Source organism: Rhineura floridana, chromosome 4, assembly GCF_030035675.1.
Source record: "Rhineura floridana isolate rRhiFlo1 chromosome 4, rRhiFlo1.hap2, whole genome shotgun sequence".
NCBI lineage: Eukaryota > Metazoa > Chordata > Lepidosauria > Squamata > Rhineuridae > Rhineura > Rhineura floridana.
Genome location: NC_084483.1, coordinates 103,370,970 through 103,388,333, shown reverse-complemented (window position 1 = coordinate 103,388,333; position 17,364 = coordinate 103,370,970). Strand labels below are relative to the sequence as shown.

At 39.7% G+C, this 17,364-nt stretch overlaps 1 protein-coding gene across 3 annotated transcripts in view; it reads left to right on the top strand.

The window, feature by feature from the left end:
- Positions 1-16,349, top strand: part of MOXD1 (monooxygenase DBH like 1) — a 75,802-nt gene extending 59,453 nt beyond the window's left edge. The window contains exons 10-12 of one of the 3 annotated variants that reach the window (XM_061626328.1): positions 2,600-2,733; positions 12,637-12,805; positions 15,918-16,349. In XM_061626328.1, the coding sequence (XP_061482312.1) occupies positions 2,600-2,733; positions 12,637-12,805; positions 15,918-16,082 (468 nt within the window). In that variant the 3' untranslated portion in view covers positions 16,083-16,349. Of the gene's footprint in view, positions 1-2,599; positions 2,743-12,636; positions 12,806-15,917 lie in introns of all 3 variants that reach the window. The other 2 variants (XM_061626329.1, XM_061626327.1) reach the window with 2 other exon arrangements.
- Positions 16,350-17,364: the final 1,015 nt, after the last annotated feature.

Genomic DNA, 17,364 nt, shown 5'->3' with positions numbered 1-17,364 from the left:
ATTTTCTATTTCCTGTAGGAAATGATTGATTTTGTTGCATTATTTTCCCTCATTTTTCTTTCCATTATAGTAAAATCATGCTATTTTGCTATTGTGGAAGAAAAAAGAAGAAAGAATAATGGAAAGAAGGTACTAATTTATCACTTCCTCAAACAACAAAAGGAGCATTTAGGTGCTTATTCATCACTAATCTCCAAACCACTGAACAGGAAGCAATATAAAAGGCAAAACCTGCCAACAGGAAACTTCTTATTAAAGACACAGAAGTCCTTAAAAGCTTCAGTAATGCTTTGTCCACACTGGATGGTCTGGCATTACAATTAAATTTGATAACCAAAAAAACTGTACCACAAGTCAAGCCTAAAAAATATAGTATGACAACACAGAAAACACTAGAATATAATTATTTGGCAATCATGTTGTGTGGATTCTCTATAAAAAGCAAATTAACAAAGGATGTAGTGCATGCAAGCAACTGCAGAGTAATTTAAGTATGCAACTAGATATTACACAGGAGAGCTCACATGGCTAAAAAGCCCCTGTATAGCTATGAGTGGAGGCATGAATCAGAATTGAATCATGCTGTAGGAAAAGAGGGGGGTGGAATACAATGATCCCTTACACCATTTTTCAGATTTAAAATCTCTCTCACGCACACACTTGTGCTTCCACCTCTTTCTTCACAATATATTTTGATACAGAAGAATTAAAATGAAAACTAGTTAAGGCACTATAGGTTGTTCAGACATGAGTTCTCATTCAACACAGTGTAATACATAGTTTGAGTAAAATTATGATATGCAATCAAAATAAAATCAGAATTATATCTCTTTCAAAAGATCAGTTACTGAGGTAGGCACTTTTTTATCATGCATGTTCTGTTCACAGGGTATTTGGTAAAAACAGCATAACCACTACCAAGCAGAAGCAAAAACCTTATATTTGGTGTTGAGGGTCCCTTCTGAGAATTTGCGAAGTCATGTGATAGAGCATGGCGCTTTTGTTTATGTTCCACCTTTCCAGTTCAGTACTTGGTATGAAGTGGATAAAAATAAGCCATGCCTGAGTCTGTAGCGGATCAAGTCTGGGATTGCACAATTGGAATTTTCTTTTTGCAAAATATAGCCTAAAACAGTCCTCCAGCCTTGTGCCCTCCAGATATTTTGAACTAAAAATCATTCCCTTCAGCCCCATCCAAAACATCTAGGAGGCACCAAATTATTGAAGGCTGACATAAGGCAATCAGTAACAAAGCCAGCCATAAATGGAAAAACAATACAATAATTGGAAGGTCAGCCTCACCTGTGTATTATTTTTATGCCAACTATTCAGTAAACAAGATTAACCTCCCTTTAGCATTGTTTTTGATTGGCTTATATGTTCCATACTGAGGCTCAGTTATTTACTTGTGGATTTGGACCCATGGAATCCAGCTCCCACTTTGAGGACTCAGATACACAGAACAAGGTTATTTTGGTAGGGATCACAACCACCAGCAGAGGGCCCTTCTCAACCAGGTTTTGTTTCTGGCCTCTGGTTCTTTTTCTGTCCAGTGCTATTCTCATTGTATCATATCACTTCTAAATTCTCTAGGCCTTTCTTCATAGATTATTTCCACTGATACAGTGTCTTCCTTGGGACTGTTGAATACATGGTATTCCTTCAAATATTACTTCAAGCACTCTTGAACCAATGTATCTCTTTATCTGAGCCTCTCTCCTTTGAGCTACCTTGTGTAAAAAATCTTCCCAGCTGAGCAGCTACATGCTGCAGGCGTAGCTCTCAGTATCATCAGAACACAAAATTCCTCACCACAATAAAGAGAAAATGCCACTAGGTAGATGTGCCAATCTACTAAGGGGAACTTACTGAGGATGGTGATAGAAGTAAGGCTCTTTATAAGGGTAGATATTCAGGTTTGGAATCTGGGAGTTTGGACAAGTCTGACATTTTTCCTTTTGCTATAACCACATTCATTCATAGACTTCATGTTATTGTCCCATGCCCTGTGCCATATTTCCTTACCTGCTACTCCTTTTTCCTGCAATCGTTTCAGTGTTTTGTGCACATATGAACATGGTGGTGGCGGCAGCTATGATGGATATATAGAGACAGCACCAGAGGGCAGTAGTAGCCAGGTCTGGAAACAAGCTCAGAGACTTGGATTCAAGAAACTGAATTCTCTCTCCACGCTAGGACTTACCAAAACTTGCATGCATAGTCATTGTTAGGGGAATAACACAGCAGGAAAGCTTCTAGAAAAAAGCATTTAAAAAAAAAACATTTTCCTGTCATTTGGCAGCACCTGCTGTGTATATCCTGCCTCTTTATTATACAGTTTTACTTCAGCTGTAGTAAAAAAACAACAAATGTTTCATAACATGCAAATAAATAACAATGACTTGTGTGCCGTTCATATGGTTTATGGTTTTATTTGCGGTTCCTAATTTGTACATTGCATGCATTCGTAATTCTGGGTTTCTTGTAATTATTGATGATAATAAGAATACTTGTAGGAAACATTCTAGATGATACCCTAAGACACCAAGACATCTGAAAAATCCTGAGGCCTACACTGTTGATCTGTTTACATTTTCAGGGTGGTCTTAGCACCAGGAATGAAATGTGCCTGTCATACCTTCTCTATTATCCAAGAATAAATCTTACCCGATGTGCAAGTATTCCAGACATAATGGAGCAACTTCAGTTTATTGGCGTTAAAGAAATATACAGGCCAGTAAGGTAAGGAGGGTGGTATTGTGGCTGTGTAACTGCAAAACCAAATTGCATTTGGTATATCTTCTTGAAACACCAGTATTATTCTTGGATACTGTTTTCTGGGTTATCTAATTATTAATTTAAAAAAATTATATGTCACCTTTTATGTGGGAAGGAGTTCAATGAGGTTTACAAAAATTAAAACCAACTAGTAAAATAGCCATTTATTTTATTTTACTTAAAATATTTCTTAACTGCTGTTCATTAAAAAGATTCCAGGGCAGTGTACAAAAGTATGTGAATAAAATTAATATGGTTTTAAATTGACAAACAGCAAAATTTAACAAGACAAAATAACTCTTTTAAAGAAACAAAACTAAAAGCTGCCTAGAGCACAGTTCTAAAAATGTTCTAAAATCTAAAATGGCTAGGCAAAAAGGGAGATCTTGTAATGTTGGCACCAGACATACCTGGACAGGGATAGTCTAGCCATGGAGATCCATGCTATGGTAATCTCTCGGCTGCTTTTCTGTAATGGCATTGTATTTGGGCTGCCTTTAGAGGTGTCCTAGAAACTTCTGTCGGTATAGAATTCAGCTGGTGGAATTTTGGCAGGTCACTGCTCACAAGCCTCCACATTGTATGATCTCCTTCGCACCACCTTTGCCAGATAAGACTTAGAAAAGAGAAGAAGTGGGCTCCTTAATATTCATTGGGGCAGGGAGATATCTAGTAAGGCTGTGCACCAGATTCAAGGCCCGAGACTCAAGCCAAATCAGGCCTCTTTGGAGGGACTCAGGCGTTGGAGGGGAAGATTCTGTATAGTGTGGGGAGATTCTGCAGGATGTGGATGATGCTCTGCAAGAGGCTTTCCTGAAGGAAAGTTGCTTGCTGAGGATCATCCATGCAGAATCATCCCCTCTGCCCAACAGCTGTTCGACTCTGCAGCATGCAGATGATGTTCCGCAAGCAGCTTTCCTTTAAGAAAGCTGTTTATGGAACATCACCAACAGCTGTTCGGAGAAGGGGTTGATTCTGCAAGGTGCTGCAATGCCTCCCCTGCCCCCCCCAAGATCTGCTAAGGCATTGATCCTTGGGGGAGGGGAGGCATCAGAGCACGCGGCAGAATTGGCGTCTCGGGGAGGAAGAAGATGCAAGGAAGTGGGGGGAGGTGATACCTCTGCTGGCTATATTTTTAATTAGGGGTTTACAACCCTAATTAAACATTAGCCCCGCTCCCAAACTTATTTGGGTCTGGAGGCAGGGCAGGGTGGGGGTGGTCCCCAGGTCAACTCAGGAGGGGTCAGCCTGATGCCTGATGGATCCTGATGGATCAGAGCCATGGGGTGGATAGAGGGGGGCTGTGCACAACCCTAGTATCTAGGCCCATTCTGTTACTAACAACATTAGGAGGACAAATTGGCTTGAGCTTTTATTCTTTAAAAAATATCAAATAAAACAAAAAGAAAAAAAGAAATGTCACCAGCTCACATTAACAATAAAAACAATCCATCAATCCTGACTTAAACATATATTGTAATATAAGCAGTCCATACATCCAAGTAGATATCCAGTTGTCATGGATGCTTATAAGATATACTTTCAAATGTAGAAAGGGTAGTGAGATCTTCAGGCCACTGAGTAGTGGATGGTGGGTGTTATCCTTCCATCTTTGAAGTATAAGTCTCCTTGCAACCATAGGATCCACATTCATTGTCCATCTGTTAGTCCACACATCACAGGAATATAATTTAAAAGTGCATAAGCATCCACAAATATCGGGGATTTTTCTAAAACAAAGTCAATACGAACAATAATTTCTGGCCAGAAAGAATGCCACAAGATACAAATGAGCCTAAGCTTTGGAATGGGTTCAGAAATAAAACAATTTTCAGATACATTTTTTAAAAATCTACTTTTAACCTAAGCCCACTGTTAATCAATCTCTAAAGGCAGTCACACATATAACACAATATGTAATCAGCATTTGTTCAGTTAATAATTGTCCGGACAATGTGATAAAGATTCCAAAATTGTAGTATTAAGAAGACTCAGCGGTGCTCAAATCAGGTGAGTAAACTAGTCACTAAGCAGCATTTGTTTAAATGTTTAAATGTTTAAAAGTTTGGAGTTCTATACTTCAGAAGAAACGTTCTAGTTGGCTTCCAGTGATGCTTCTGTTTTCCCCCCTAGAGCTTTGCACTATAGAATGTTAACAGGTGGTTCTAAGAACTCTTTCAGAGACCGACATCCTCAGAGTATAATATCCTCAGCCACTTTTTTTGCTGTCTTTTTGTAAGATCTTCTGACAGCTAGGGAAAAAAAAAACATGTTCTAATTTAGAGCTTGCAAATTCATCTTTCTGATCTAAGAAAATATGTTAGCAACAGAAGTGCTGTTTTGAATGTTCATTCATAATAATGTCCTTAGGAACAAAATGCACATTTGGCCCTAGGAAAAGCAAATTGTTTGAATAGCTCAAAAATGCAAATTGCACTTCTCAAATAAAATAGACTAGGAATAGTTCTAGCTTGGAAGACTTAATCTTATCTCTTATGTACACCGCCCAGAGAGCCTTTTTGGCTTAGGGCGGTATATAAATTAAATTAAATAAATAAATTAATTAATTAATCTGAAGTTTTTGTTTTGCAAGTTGCTCTCCTAGATACACGATAGCATTTTATTTTTATTTTTGAAGTCTGCAGAAGTCACTTGCACATCTTCATACCATATTCTTAATTATTTAATGTATATTAAAAGCACCTAAAACAGGAGGCAAAACTTGCCAATTGTGTGATATGTTAACTAAGAACAGTGCACTCCTTCCATCCTGTTATTCTTCAAAAGCAGGGTTTGGTGTGCCCTGTGCCATGTTCTGCCTCTCCTCTGAATTGGAAAATTCCTATATTTGTTTAGAAAAATGCATATGTAGTTTTCTTTTCTTGCTGCAGGTTTTTGTTTCGTATGTATGGGGTTTTTGCCCTTATTGGTAAAACATTGAGCATTTTTGTGTTTCTGTTTTTTGATAGCATCTGATTATGTGCACGATTACATCAGGATTCCTTTTAGTTAATGGAATGATCCCAACTTGTTACCATAGCTCTTACTGCACATTTTCTCTCATTCATTTAAAGGTTTGGAGGCCATTTAATTTTTTTGTAGAAGTCCATTTGCACAGATCCTTTTTTTTAAAAAAATTGAAAACCATTTGGGTCTACGTAGTGCTGGCTTTTCAGTCCTTAGTGCAGGATCTTAGGAATTAACACTATTTTCCAGTCACATCTTTCTTTATATAATACATTCAGGGGACATTTTGATATTTGTTTACATAATAAATTCAAGGGATATTATGAAGACTCTAATAAGCAAAACAATTAAAATATAATCACAAATGTGAAAACATAGAGATAGAAAACATTACAGAACAATAAAACAACCATGCAAAATAAATAAAAAAACACTACCACTGCTACTTTTGTAAGCAACAGATGAAATTCCAAGCTAGCAAATGCCAAATAGTAGCAGGCAGTTAAACCAGATTACTTATTTGTGAATAAAGCTTTCTTTGCTTGGTGCTTAAAGCTCCTAAGAGTAGGTGCTAGCCACTAGGTGTATAGACATAGTTGGGGCATTTCAGAGATGAGATTCTACCATGGAGGAGACTCTGGTTTAGATCATCACCTGCCTAACCCCAGTTATTTTATTTAATTTATATTGTACCTTTCCTTCAAGGAGCTTAAGGTGGCATACATGGCTGTGTTGCGCTGCGATCGAAAGTTGAAGCGTAGTAGCAGACCACCCGCTCAGTAGCCCAGTAAGTAGCCAGTATATATCCACATAGAAAAGTGAACCCTTTAAGCTCCCTTGTGAACACACTTTGTCCTCCTTTCTTATTTCACAGATCCCACATTTAAACAATACATCATACCCATGGCATTAAGTTTTGTTACTGATAAGATGTTGTTTTCCAGACCCGGTACAAACATTATATTAGTCATAATAGTTTGCAAGTTACATAATTTAACAGTACCCTTCCCAAGTACCTGTCTTTGTGTACCATCCGCCAAAAGTACACCTTCCGTTGTGGGAATCATAGTTTGGAACATAGTTCTGTCTGCATCCATGCTATGCGTTGCCCCTGAATCGATTACCCAATATCCACAGTCACTGTCTTTGCAGCTTTTGCCAACACTCACCAGCTGCACATACGACTGTTTTCTTCCTTGTACTCTCCTTCTCGACCCACAGTCTCTTTGTAGATGCGAGTAAGACCCACAGATGTAGCAGGCTTTTACACCAAACACTCTTGTACCTGCCTCTTTGAATACAGTTCTGCTTTCTTTTCTGTTGCTTTTCCCCACGTGCTCTCTGTCGTTTCCTGACGTCTTTCCCATTCCTGGATCAGTTTTCCAGACACGTAATCCGCCGTCAAATTTTCGTCTCTCATGGCTTCTAACGAACTCATGACAGGATCCCATGATGTGTTTAACGATGAAAGAATGATATAAACTTTTTGCAGGTGTGTGTGTTCCACATTTCTCTCCTGTAACTCAGCAAATAGCTTCTTCAGTGCTAGTAAATGTTCAGACATAGTGATCTCTTCTGTCAGCCTCATTTGATATAATCTACGTGCCAGACGTATTTTGCTGCTGGCTGTCTTCCTCACATGTATATCATTTAGAGCAGTCCATATCATTTTAGCTGTCGGCTTATCATGTAAATAAATCAATTGCGAATCATCCACTCCCAAGATCAGAAACGCTTTCGCTTTCTCCTCACGCCGAATCCATTGCTCCGGAGGCGGCACGGCTGGGGGGTCATTAATTATCACTTCCCATACATCTTCCTTCATGAGAAATGCTTGCATCCGTAATCTCCAACTCATATAATTAGTCTCTGTTAGCCTTTCAAGAGGCATGCCTGCAGAAAGTGAAACTGCCATATTTTCACAGCCTTCCGTCACTTTCCTGCTTACCAGCTAAGCTTTCTTTTTCACTGCTGCTTGCCACTGGTCTTCTTCGGATTCTCTTTCCTCACTGCTGCCGGATCCTTGGCTCACTGTTCAGTCCGGTCCTCTAGGCTTTTGGACTGGCTGGACTGCTGGGCTGCCTGGGCCCATAACCCTTGTTGTGCTGCGATCGAAAGTTGAAGCGTAGTAGCAGACCACCTGCTCAGTAGCCCAGTAAGTAGCCAGAGTAAAGAAGCTTCACAACAGGATCTTGTAAAGAGAATCTTTTACTTGATTCACAGTATACACGGTACAAGGCTCTTTCTCCTACAAATCTCATTCCCCCACACTGTTGCTGTGTTGCTCAAGGTTTTTAAGCACTTTCAGTTCTGTTCCAGCTGCCTTGTGCCCTTGAACAGCTCTGTACAATATTAACCCCTTCCTTGTCTTTGTGGAAACCCATGGAGCTTTCCAACAGGCAACAGTCCCCACCTTTCCATAAAGACATCTCTTTGTGCATATGTACATTTTACAGACTTTTACACATTTGGTTACATTTCATGAGCATTTGTTTTTCACACATTCTAGGTACAATGTTTCCCATTTTTTCTCTTCTTCGTACCTTTCTTTATTATACTGTTTACTCCCTTCTGGAGACCTTTCCCTTCCATTTGTGTTTTGTGCTTTCAGCTTGCTTACTTGAAAGCGCTCTGGAGGTTTTCCCAGGTTTGCCCTTTCAGACCTCCTAAGTGTGATTTGAGGCTCAGCTTCTTGTTTGCTGTGACATGCATCAACAATAGCCTGTTCCTCTTCCTCTGCTTTTATTACTTGCTCTGTCTCTTTTTCATGTGTGTTTCCCAGTTCCACATATTCAGATTTGCCCCAATCCTGTTCCTGGGCTTGCACACTTCTACTGAGTACTACCCTTCTTTGTTTTGGTAGCCAAACACGATAATAAGCTTTCTGAAAGCCAAGCATATACACCTTCTCTGCTCTAGGTGCCAATTTTCCTTTCCTTTTACTTTGTGGGATGTGCACCCAGCACTCTGCTCCAAATCTGATAACATGTTGTAGTCTGGGTTTCGTGTTGTGCAATTTCTCATACGGTGTCATGTTAATTGCTCTATGCAGTAATCTGTTCTGTATGTAACATGCATATAATACACATTTCCCCCAAAATGCATTTGGTAAGTTAGAGTCCTGTAACATGGCTCTCGTTGCTTCCTGCAAAGACCTATTTTTTCTTTCAGCTAACCCATTCTGAAAAGGGGAAAATGGTGCAGTTAATTCATGTTCTATGCCTTTCTGAACCAAATATTGCTCAAAGGCTTTGCTAGTGAATTCCCCACCTTGATCTGAGCGTATTCTCTTTATGTGTGTGCCATGTTGCACCTCCACCTTTTGCACAAATAGTTTCAGCATCTTCTCCGCTTCATCTTTTGTTTTCAACAGATAAACAGTACTGTATCTGGTAAAATCATCCACTATTACCAGATAATATCTGGCTCCACCCTGTGAGTTCTGAAATGGACCGGCCAGATCTACATGAATAGTTTGATAAGGTTCATTAGTTTCACTCTTAGCTTCTTTGTTTATGGGCGCTACTGTGGCTTTCGTTTGTTTACATGTTTTACAGTCTACATGTTTTCTGCACTCCTTTAATGTTACATCAGCACAATGTTTTGGTATGTCTCTTATTGTACCATAGTTAGCATGCCCTAACTTTCTATGCCACAAATGAATACAGTTGTCATGAGGCTTTGCGTTTGTTATCAACGCTGTTTTCTTTATTGTGCCCATATCCACATAGAAAAGTGAACCCTTTAAGCTCCCTTGTGAACACACTTTGTCCTCCTTTCTTATTTCACAGATCCCACATTTAAACAATACATCATACCCATGGCATTAAGTTTTGTTACTGATAAGATGTTGTTTTCCAGACCCGGTACAAACATTACATTAGTCATAATAGTTTGCAAGTTACATAATTTAACAGTACCCTTCCCAAGTACCTGTCTTTGTGTACCATCCGCCAAAAGTACACCTTCCGTTGTGGGAATCATAGTTTGGAACATAGTTCTGTCTGCAACCATGCTATGCATTGCCCCTGAATCGATTACCTAATATCCACAGTCACTGTCTTTGCAGCTTTTGCCAACACTCACCAGCTGCACATACGACTGTTTTCTTCCTTGTACTCTCCTTCTCGACCCACAGTCTCTTTGTAGATGCGAGTAAGACCCACAGATGTAGCAGGCTTTTACACCAAACACTCTTGTACCTGCCTCTTTGAATACAGTTCTGCTTTCTTTTCTGTTGCTTTTCTCCACGTGCTCTCTGTTGTTTCCTGACGTCTTTCCCATTCCTGGATCAGTTTTCCAGACACGTAATCCGCCGTCAAATTTTTGTCTCTCATGGCTTCTAACGAACTCATGACAGGATCCCATGATGTGTTTAATGATGAAAGAATGATATAAACTTTTTGCAGGTGTGTGTGTTCCACATTTCTCTCCTGTAACTCAGCAAATAGCTTCTTCAGTGCTAGTAAATGTTCAGACATAGTGATCTCTTCTGTCAGCCTCATTTGATATAATCTACGTGCCAGATGTATTTTGCTGCTGGCTGTCTTCCTCACATGTATATCATTTAGAGCAGTCCATATCATTTTAGCTGTCGGCTTATCATGTAAATAAATCAATTGCGAATCATCCACTCCCAAGATCAGAAACGCTTTCGCTTTCTCCTCACGCCGAATCCACTGCTCCGGAGGCGGCACGGCTGGGGGGTCATTAATTATCACTTCCCATACATCTTCCTTCATGAGAAATGCTTGCATCCGTAATCTCCAACTCATATAATTAGTCTCTGTTAGCCTTTCAAGAGGCATGCCTGCAGAAAGTGAAACTGCCATATTTTCACAGCCTTCCGTCACTTTCCTGCTTACCAGCTAAGCTTTCTTTTTCACTGCTGCTTGCCACTGGTCTTCTTCGGATTCTCTTTCCTCACTGCTGCCGGATCCTTGGCTCACTGTTCAGTCCGGTCCTCTAGGCTTTTGGACTGGCTGGACTGCTGGGCTGCCTGGGCCCATAACCCTTGTTGTGCTGCGATCGAAAGTTGAAGCGTAGTAGCAGACCACCTGCTCAGTAGCCCAGTAAGTAGCCAGAGTAAAGAAGCTTCACAACAGGATCTTGTAAAGAGAATCTTTTACTTGATTCACAGTATACACGGTACAAGGCTCTTTCTCCTACAAATCTCATTCCCCCACACTGTTGCTGTGTTGCTCAAGGTTTTTAAGCACTTTCAGTTCTGTTCCAGCTGCCTTGTGCCCTTGAACAGCTCTGTACAATATTAACCCCTTCCTTGTCTTTGTGGAAACCCATGGAGCTTTCCAACAGGCAACAGGCTGTCCCATATTATTCTCTCTCCTTATTATCCTCACAACAACCCTGTGAGGTAGATTAGTCTGAGAGCTGGTGACAGACGCAAGGTCACCCAGTGAGTTTCATGATTGAAATGGATATTTGAACTCTGGTCTCCCCAGTCTTAGTCCAGCACTTTAACCACTAAACTACACTGGCTTATTAATATCCCTTAATAACCTCAAAGCATGGGATCATACAGTCCTTGAGATGAGTAATACTTATCACAGTGTGCCAAAACCTGGAGGTGTGGACAAGATGCACCATGCTTAACATGCCCTATAGAAGGACTTGCCAAACATTTTGGACCAGTGAGAGCATGTTGTGAATTCCAGTCACAAAATGGCTGTCATGGGGGGCATAGCATAACACAACAACATGTCTGGTATGAGGGGCATGACATGACACAAAATTAGAGAGAGTGCAGTCATTGCTGCTTCATCCTCAGACAACTTCATGGTTACCATGGAAAGTTATTTATGTCCTATTGGTCCCAATTGTGGAGATCCAGCTGTTGAAGTCACAAGAAACCTGTTTTCGCCAATGCCAACCCTAAAACAAAGCCTGGGCTACCATCCTGTACCCACTTACCTGAGAGTAAACCCCATTAAATACAAAGGCTTGCTTCTGAGTCAACATGTAGCCAAAGCCTAGGCTGCCATCCTGTTCCTATTTACCCAAAAGCAAGCCCCGTTAAACCCAAAGAGACTTACTTCTGAGTAGATATGTATACCATTGTACTATAAGATAACTAATCAGTGAATACTTAATGAGTGTCTTACTTTACCCTACACAGGAAGAGACATACCTAAGCCTCCTTGCAAAGTTTTCACATTTTGCATTTACCAGTTAGCAAGGGGATTCTGTAAAATCCACCTGTACTTGCTGTGTAGTAGTATTGCCAAAAACTAGCTTCTAAAGAGTACCTGATGTCAGATGAACCAAACATCCTGGTTACTATGAAAAAAGAATGAGCAAACTATGGAGATTCCAAGGACTACTTAAAAATAAGATAGAAACAGGAAAACTGCACTAAAGGGGCATGGAAAACAGCAGCTCTTCGGGAACCAGGGATTCCTATTGCCTGGTGTCCAAGCAACTCACTTATCTATCACAGCTCTGATGTTACTGACAGATAGCCACGCTGGTTCATTTCACAATAATAATTTAGAATGGTACCTGCATGTTTTGCATAACTCTGTTTCTAGGTCGGCTAGAGACTTACTTTTTAAAAGAAAGAAAGAAAAAGAATGCCGGGCTAGTGGCCCCTGCCTGTGTGCACCAATGAAGGCTCTTGCAGGTGCCACATTGGTGACCACTGCAGGATCCTCTCTTCCATGGGTTGGTCTAGGAGCTGGTGTGCAAGTTTCCCTGCATAAGGGCTGGCTCGCTGGAACTCTTCATTCAAAATATTGTTGAGGATCAGTGAATTAGTCATTTAGTTGTTGTTACAGTAATACCTCAAAAATTAAAAATATTTTTCCTTCATAGGGATAGCATCCTAAAGATTTGATTTAGGGATTGTAATAATAGGATTTTTTTTTAATTTAGGACTTGGCCATTCATTATCAAGAGTCCAAAACAATACAAAAATCTGTCTTTCATGGATGCAATGAACAAATTTAAATGGTCCAGAAAACAGGGTCTTTCCTACAATGACTTTGTTCTTAAGTTGCCAGTGAACGTAAGATGTTCCAAGACAGACAATGCAGAGTGGACAGTAAGTTTAATTCTTCTTTTTTAAAAACAACAACTTTGTTTGACCTACTGCTATGTGTAGATTGTAGAATTTGTGGATACTATTAATACTTCATAGCTATATGTTTAGAAGAGGGATTGGATTGTATCATTTATTTATTTATCACCACAAACCATCACGGGGAGGGGTTGTAGGTTGGTAGTCAAAATTCATAACAATGTAAGAAATGACTTGCCTGGTCAAACCAAAGCACATCTAGTTCAGTATTCTGTGGAAGAACAGTTATCCACATGCTTCGGGAATGTTATAGGCGGGATAAGATTTTGATAACTGTCCCCTGTTGTCCCTCACTGTATCCCGCCAGTATCTGGTAATCAGGGAGATATTAGCCAGATTTGGGTAATTATATGAACAATATACAACAAGTTATGAGCAAGCCTTTTGAGCATACACTTAGCCCCAACAGTCCTTCCTTTGCTTGGACGAGTGAACAAGCCAGAAAGTCTTCCATTAGCTATTGTTTCCCATTTCCTCCAAACAGCAAGCCAGGATATGAAGCCATGTTTTGAAGCTGGCTTCACATCCTGGCTTGTTTGAAAACTGTGAACTATCATTTGCCAGTTCAGACAAAATGGGAAACTATAATTAATGGAATACTTCCTGGCTGGTTTGTTGGCTTGCAGAAAGACTGAAGCAAAGGGGCTGTGTGTGCACTTTAAAGGGCTCACTTTTATCTTGGCCAATTAAACTGAGATATAATTGTCTGAATGCAGCTTCTGATTTTGTAAAATACAAAAATATGGTGCCTCTGAACATGACGTTTTAATTTAGTTCTCATGGCTCAAACCTTCAAAATTGTAGTTTTGTTTATATTCCTTCCTATTCTACACTCTCTTCCCATGCTGAAACAATTGGGCAAGCTACTTCCCTGTTTTTATTTTTGAGATTTCTGGAATCAGAGCTATGTCTACACTTCTGTATTACTCAGGCCCAGGGGCCAAATGCGGCCCTCCTGGCCTCTCTTCTGGACCTGTAGGACTCTCTTCAGGCCACAGACCCTCCCAAGAAACTCCACTCACCACCCCTGCTTTGCACCATCCTTGAGTGTTTTTGCCTGCCTAGAATGTGTCCTTGAATTCTGATAATGCTTCTTGCTTGCCTCAATAGAGAGGAGTATGCAAATGTCTGTAGAAACTTCCCTGCTGTACAAAGGTAACACTTATATTGCACCATCCAGTTTTGCCACTGGCACCACCCAGCACTGGCATATGATCCCAAGAAGATTGTGTAGAAGAGAATGAAGCCATCAGACTCAAAAGGGCTCCCCATCCCTGCTGTATAAAACAAGCTGCATATCGCATTAGCAAAGAAGTTACTAATTTTATTTCCATCTGTACTAATCAGATCACATAACATTCACCCTTATCTAGCAAGAGTGATGATCCATGTATGGAAGCAGGTTGGTTTGCTCAAGTAAGATTGCGCCTCAGATGGAGTCCCATACAAACAAAAGGGCCCGTGACTGTCCACAGGGTGAGTCCACTGACTCAGATCTACATAAACATCCCCTGACAGATGATCTGCACAGTTGGCTTTGATAGACTCCTGTCTGAGGAGTATTTGAACATCCAGCTCCCCTTAAGTCCTCTCTCCCCTATGAACGGTTTGTTGGTGCTATTCATGCAGCACATATAATCTCTGTGATGAAGGCACAGTAACAGATTCATGACTGAGTTATTTCAGGTTTAGACTGATTAATAGATGATTGTCCAACTGCATTTATATGAATGAATATGTAAGAATTGTCATGAGGATTTTCAAAGTATGTGAATAGTGATAAATTTCTATAAAGGGAAGACATATGTGCAAAGCAATATTGTGAGCAATACAACAGACACATAATTACACTATCTACGAGGTTTAAAGGATTTAGATAATAGATTCTAATTATATGGTATTAAGTGCATTGAGAAAGCTAATATTGTGGAAGACAGAAACAAAATTCAAAGGGATCTTGATAGGCTGGAGCATTGGGCTGAAAACAACAGAATGAAATTCAACAGGGATAAATGCAAAGTTCTACACTTAGGAAAAAGAAACCAAATGCACAGTTACAAGATGGGGGATACTTGGCTCAGTCAAACGACATGTGAGAAGGATCTTGGAATTGTCATTGATCACAAGCTGAATATGAGTCAACAGTGTGATGTGGCTGCAAAAAAGGCAAATGCTATATTAGATTGCATTAACAGAAGTATAGTTTCCAAATCGCCTGAAGTATTAGTTCCCCTCTATTCAGCACTGGTTAGGCCTCATCTTGAATACTGTGTCCAGTTCTGGTCTCTGCACTTCAAGAAGGATGCAGACAAACTGGAACAGGTTCAGAGAAAGGCAACAAGGATGATCAAGGGACTTGAAACTAAGAAAGAACTGGACATGTTTAGCCTGGAGAAGAGAAGACTGAAGGGAGATATGATAGCACTCTTCAAGTACATGAAAGGTGGTCACACAGAGGAGGGCCGGGATCTCTTCTCAATTGTCCTAGAGTGCAGCACATGGAATAATGGGCTCAAGTTGCAGGAAGCCAGATTTTCACTGGACATCAGGAAAAACTTCCTAACTGTTAGAGCTATATGACAATGGAACCAATTACCTAGAGAGGTAGGGGGCTCTCTGACACTGGAGGCATTCAAGAGGCAGCTGGACAGCCATCTATCGGGAATGCTTTGATTTGAATTCCTGCACAGAGCAGGGGGTTGGACTTGATGGCCTTATAGGCCCCTTCCAACTCTACTATTCTATGATTCTATGAAATGGTTAATAACAATACATACTATCATAATTATATATTATTGTATTGTTGGTGTTAGTGTTTACCTGGATGATAACACACAAATAATGGGTTGTATTCAGCTATGGCTTATTTAGAGTAGACCCACTGAAATTAATGTACCTAAATTAGTGATATTTCTTCCTTTTAATGGGTCTACTCAGAGTAGGACTAGCACTGAATACCACCCAATATAATGATACAGGTGAACAAATACCGGCTAAGGTCAGACCAGCTACTAAACTTATTATAGGCTTTTGTAGTATATGCAGCAGATAATTTTTATTTCATTTTAAATTTCAGATACAAGGAATGATGGCTTCACTACCTGAAATAGAAAGACCATACAGGACAGAACCAGTTGTATGTAGCTCAACTTCCTGTTTAAACTGCAATCTATTTTTAATTCTTTTGATTGTTCTGTACATATCAACCACTGCTCCAAGGAACAGTGGTCCTTTTGTATAGTAATTCTGATTGTACTCACTTATTTTTTGTGCCATGCAAGTCCTGAAATGTTTGCACTGTTGCTCTTGCAGATTTATTTTTTTACATATTAATAAACAAAATTTGTTTCAAAATAGTGTTCACTTCATTTGAAAAAAAAAATTCTTTAAAAAATACAGTACATTATGTACATAAGGTTCACTGGTGTGCAGCCTAAATTGATTGATACAGTTTCATTTTATTCCTCTTGACACATCATTTAATGACAAAAGCTGCTCTGTATTTGGATAGCATTATAATAAACTGAACTTTATCTATGTAACCTTAATAATTATGAAGTCTATTGAATTATTTCACCTCTGCACTTGAGAAATGTAAGTTATGAAGATGATTTGCTGTAGAGCTAGATCTTGTACATTCCATATTGGTTGTGCAAACTTTTATACTCTTTAAACAAAAGCCATAAAAAGTTATACAGATCACAAACTTGAATGTAGTGGAATTCTGGAAGTCTGTGTGGCCCTGGCTGCCTGTCTACACTGGAGGTCCTCTGTCACTGTGAAAAAATCCTTTCCTCAGATTAGCAATTTCCCCTAATGTTCTGGTCTGCCAATCTGGGATAATTTCATAATATGCAACCTCAGGCAGGACAAGTTGTCAGCATTATTTGCATGATAAATACAGTTTGCTTTTACCACATTATTTATAGCATTTGATCATGAATGGAAATTCTATTTTAATGCCACTTTTATTAAGATTTACTTGGAAGGAACCACATTGATCTGAAATAAATTCAGTAATAGGCAAAAGATCCCCTTGCGGTTTAAGAATTTACCTATAGCCAACAGATATTTCTATCAAACTTTGAAAACACAGGGAAATTGGGCAGCTATAGTAAATGCACCAGGGGAGCAGGAGACCTGACCTCTCTGAGATATTGTACTGCCCTACAAATTTGTAAAAATGCAAACACAATTTGCGTTGATCTTTCATAGTCCAATCCACTTGCTGTGTAGATTGGAAGAATTTGGTAACGTGCCTCTGAACATATGGTGAGTGGTGGCAACATCTGCAATCAGGACTACAAGACGTACTTGTTACCAAATTCTTCCAAGCTACACAGGAAGTAGATTGGACTGTAAAAGACCAACCCAAATTGTGTTTGCATTTTGACAAATTTGTAGGGCAGTCCAATATCTCAGAGGGGAGGTCAAGTCTCCTGCTCCCCTGGTGCATTCACTATAGCTGCCCAATTTCCCTGCTTTTTAAAGTTTGATAGAACCATCTGTGGGCTATAGGTATG